The following is a 4,028-nucleotide window of genomic DNA, read 5'->3' as shown; positions in this document are numbered from 1 at the left end:
TCCTCGGATCCGTCCGGGTTCACACGCGGTGGCGCACCAGAGGCGGATAGCGGCGGTCAGTAGGAGAACAGGGTCGCGGGCGACGTGAGGGGGAGGAGGACCTCGGATGGGTGGGGTCGCCGGTGGGGAAGAGCACGGGGTTGCATCCGGCTGTGTAGGTGCAGCGGCAGACGCGCTAGAGGGTGGGGCGGCAGCTGAAGGCGCGCTGAGCGGCGAGGGTCCGACGGCGGCGGCGGCTAAAGGGGCGCTGTTGGAGGCAGGGCATCGCGCTGGGGATAAGGCGCGGGGCGTGGCTCTGGGTTTTGTCGGATACGCGTGAGAGAACTGCGTCTTGCCCCGACGAGGAAACACTTGGCGCTCGTGGGCCGTGCGATATGCTGGCAACGAGCGGTCGAGGCGCGGACGCTCGGTTTAGCGAAATCGTGTCTGGGTCTCTGGGACACTATAAATGGACCGGTGAGGTTGCGCTCTCTGTCGCAGCAAAGCCGGAAAACTGGTCCGCCCGGAAGCAAGAGATGGCTGACTTGTCCCTCGTGTGCGCGGCATCGCTCCCACTCACTCTGCTCGCGGCCTACGCGCTACAACCACTGGCCGACGCGCGCCGACGCCTCCCGCCCGGCCCCAGGCCACTCCCGCTCCTCGGTAACCTCCTCGACATCGGCGAGCACCCTCACCGTTCCTTCGCCAGCCTCGCCGACATCCACGGCCCGCTCATGTTCGTCCGCCTCGGCACTGTCCCAGCCGTCGTGGCCACCTCGCCGGAGGCCGCCCGCGAGGTCCTGCAGAAAAAGAACGCCAGCATGGCCGCTCGCCGTGGCCTGGACGCCTGGCGCGTCATGGACCACGACGCCAACTCCATGGTCGCGCTCCCGCCGCGCGGCAAGTGGCGCGCCTTCAGGCAGCACTCCAGGGCCGCGCTCCTCGGCCCCCGGCCGCTCGACGAGCACCGGGCGGTGCGGGAGGAGGAGGCGCGCGAGCTGGTGCGGCGCTTGTCCGCGGCCGGAGGCGCCCCGGTCGATGTGGCTCGCGAGGCGTTCGTGGCCATGGTGAACGTGCTGTGCCGCGGGATGTTCTCGGAGAAGCTAGATCCGGCCGTGGTGTCGGAGCTGACGGACGTGGCGGAAGAGGCGGCCGTGCTGTCCGGCCTGCCCAACGTGTCTGATTTCTTCCCGGCGCTCGCGGCCCTCGACCTGCAGGGTATCCGGCGCAAGGCGGGGAAGGTGCTCGCGTGGCTGTATACGCTCATCGACGAGCAGATCGAGCGGCGGAAGCTCAGCCGGGCGGACGGCGATGCGCGCAGGAACGATCTGTTGGATGTGTTGCTTGACATGGACGGCGACGTGCGAGACGAGGACGGATGGGTGATGAACCAGGAGTCCATCCGAGGTCTATTGATGGTAAGCATGCACACACGACCTTAGCATATGTTATAGTTTCTCTCTAAAAAAACATGTTATAATTGGCCAAAGTTTTATCCTAAAAGGAGTCAAATACATGCATTATGCAACGGAAAAAGGAGCTACAGAAATATTATTTTATCGATTTTGCTATTATGAAATGTTTTGTCAGCCCAGTCACTCTTTTTTCCCTTTTTGTGCGTGGTTGCTTTTTCTTGCTTTATTTTCCTTTTCGTTTTTATGTAGTATATAGGTCAATATGTGTGCCTGATCTGTGTATTGTGTGTGGATTTGTGTGCACGGCGTCGTGCGTGTCGTATGTAGTAGTAGTATATGTGTGTGCACGCACGTGTGCGTATGCACGTTCTTTTTTTTTCCGGCGAGGCGTATGTTTGTTCCTGTACGTGTGGCTAGTGTATGTGCGCAGGAGATGATACCATACATGAGATAAAAGGAATCATTATGGAAATCACACTGCTGTCCGAATATACACAACTATGTGTGCTTGCATACTGTGAAACAATACAATTTGTGTGCAAGTGTTGTCATTTGTTTTGAGTTTTTTTCCTTATTCTTTAAGTATACCGGTGTCTGTAATTCATTTCTTTTAGGGAGTCTATAATTCATTATTCATTATAACTCATGTTTTCTACCCCCACTCCCACCCAAAGAACCCCTCATGTTTTCTATTTAGTTTTAGTTTTTTACATTATATTATATGTTTTGTTTTAAAAACAGTTGACATGAAAAAATTCAATCGCATGTTGAATAGTTGCCACAAATGTATTGATCTCATGTATGCATGCATTTTCAGGAATTACTCCTAGGCGCAACATCAGTCCCCACCACAATCGAGTGGGCGATGTCGGAGCTATTGCAAAACCCTCCCGCTATACACAAACTCCAAGCGGAGCTCAGGAACGTCCTCGGCACCCGACCATGCGCATGGATGGAGGAGTCCGACACCGGCAGCCTCCCATATCTCCAAGCCGTCGTCAAAGAAACACTACGGCTCCATCCCCCGGTGCCATTCGCCACTGGGCTAGCCGAGGAGGCGGTGGAGATAGAAGGCTACAACGTCCCTAAGGGCACGACTGCCCTGGTGAACATCTGGGGGATATGCAGAAATGCCAAGGTATGGGATGAGCCCAACAGGTTCTTGCCGGAAAGGTTCCTGCATAGGGAGATAGAGTTCTTCGGTGCAGATTTTGAGCTGATCGCATTCAGCGCCGGGAAGCGGATCTGTCCTGGGCTGCAGCTCTCGAGTAAGATGGTGCCACTTATACTCGGCTCAATGCTCTATCACTTTGATTGGACATTGCCGGGAGAAGAAGATGCTGCTCCTGTAGATATGACAGAGCAGTTTGGACTGGTGTTGTCCATGGCTGTCCCGCTACGCGTTGTACCTAAGAAAATATTGTAAGGCCGGTCACAGTGAGAGTATCATATAAAGTATAATGCCCGCCAACTAAGTAGTTCAGATGAGGTGACATAAAATTGAATGAAGAAAGAAGGATTGAGTATCATAATATGACACCATATCATATTAAACAATGTGCCACTATTTGTCATGCATAACAATAAATAAGTTTACCTACAATATCATTCTATGATACTATGTAGTATGGAGATAGTATCATGAACTTGTATCATACAATACCCCACTACGACCAGCATGTTACAGTGTTGTGCATGATTAATTAATATTCAGCTAGGAGTTGATTGAATGAGCTTAATGTGGATTAAGGAGGTTACATTTCCTGCAAGTTAAAATTCCTCTCAATACCCTCTAATCCTCTTGAGTTGATTAGGATTAATCGAACAAGGCCTGCATAGAGAAAATTGCGACCGCCTCTACCCATCAGTGGTGGCGGAAGACTATGTGTGAGCGGCTTGCATTCGGAACACGGCTCAACAGCGCCATCCTGTGCCGGTGCTAGTCCGAGTCGAGCGGGCACGACCAAGTTCATACAGCTGGCCGACACAATACGACACCCCATTCACACCTACTCCCTTCGTTCATAAATATATGTACTAACTGTTAATAAATCAAATGTATATAAATACATTTTAGTGTATTTATTCATTTATTTTAAAATGTATATAGTTTATATTAAAATTGTAAAACATCTTATATTTGTAAACAAATAGAGTATTGCACTAGAGCATCTATAACCAGAGATAGCAAATCCAGGTCCTCAAATGCCCAAGGACACGCCGGGCGCGTCCGCGATCACTGACCGGGCACGTCTCATTTGTTGGTTTCTACACCTACGTCACTCATATCTGAAATCTCAAAACCATACAACCAATGCAACACTATGTAAAAGATAATCATTGGATGAAGCACATGTAGTTCATCGGGTATGTGTGGGACAAGCTGGATCAATCCAACGTGGCGAATGCACCCAAGTCATCCCATATCCGCACCGCCTTTAGACTGAATATGAGAAACGCCGGACGTGCCAGACGTTTCAAACAGTTTAAGGCGCCCGACAAATACTCTTATGTTGTTCAAACCTGAAGCGAGTCACTATCCACACCTCGAGTCATGCACCTACGCCCACCAGAATCCATGAAACCAACTGCAAGCAACGGATCTTCTACGGCCACACAGGCTGGCCTCCGGAC

The 4,028-nt window shown here is 51.7% G+C and overlaps 1 protein-coding gene across 1 annotated transcript; it reads left to right on the top strand.

The window, feature by feature from the left end:
* Positions 1 to 461: 461 nt before the first annotated feature.
* On the top strand, positions 462 to 3,090 carry LOC123190219 (geraniol 8-hydroxylase). Its single transcript, XM_044602824.1, has 2 exons — positions 462 to 1,397; positions 2,212 to 3,090. Exons 1-2 carry the CDS (start codon positions 516 to 518, stop codon positions 2,818 to 2,820), a joined length of 1,491 nt encoding a protein of 496 aa, XP_044458759.1. The 5' UTR covers positions 462 to 515; the 3' UTR covers positions 2,821 to 3,090.
* The last annotated feature ends 938 nt before the right edge of the window (positions 3,091 to 4,028 follow it).

The sequence above is a fragment of the Triticum aestivum genome, chromosome 1A (assembly GCF_018294505.1).
Source record: "Triticum aestivum cultivar Chinese Spring chromosome 1A, IWGSC CS RefSeq v2.1, whole genome shotgun sequence".
Taxonomy (NCBI): domain Eukaryota; kingdom Viridiplantae; phylum Streptophyta; class Magnoliopsida; order Poales; family Poaceae; genus Triticum; species Triticum aestivum.
The sequence above is the reverse complement of the archived record's forward strand: the minus strand, read 5'-3'. Positions and strand labels throughout refer to the sequence as shown.

Coding starts and splice junctions, on each gene's coding strand:
- LOC123190219 (XM_044602824.1), top strand. CDS start 516: ATGGCTGACTTGTCCCTCGTGTGCGCGGCATCGCTCCCACTCACTCTG. Junction 1,398..2,211: donor CCATCCGAGGTCTATTGATG/GTAAGCATGCAC, acceptor ATGCATTTTCAG/GAATTACTCCTAGGCGCAAC.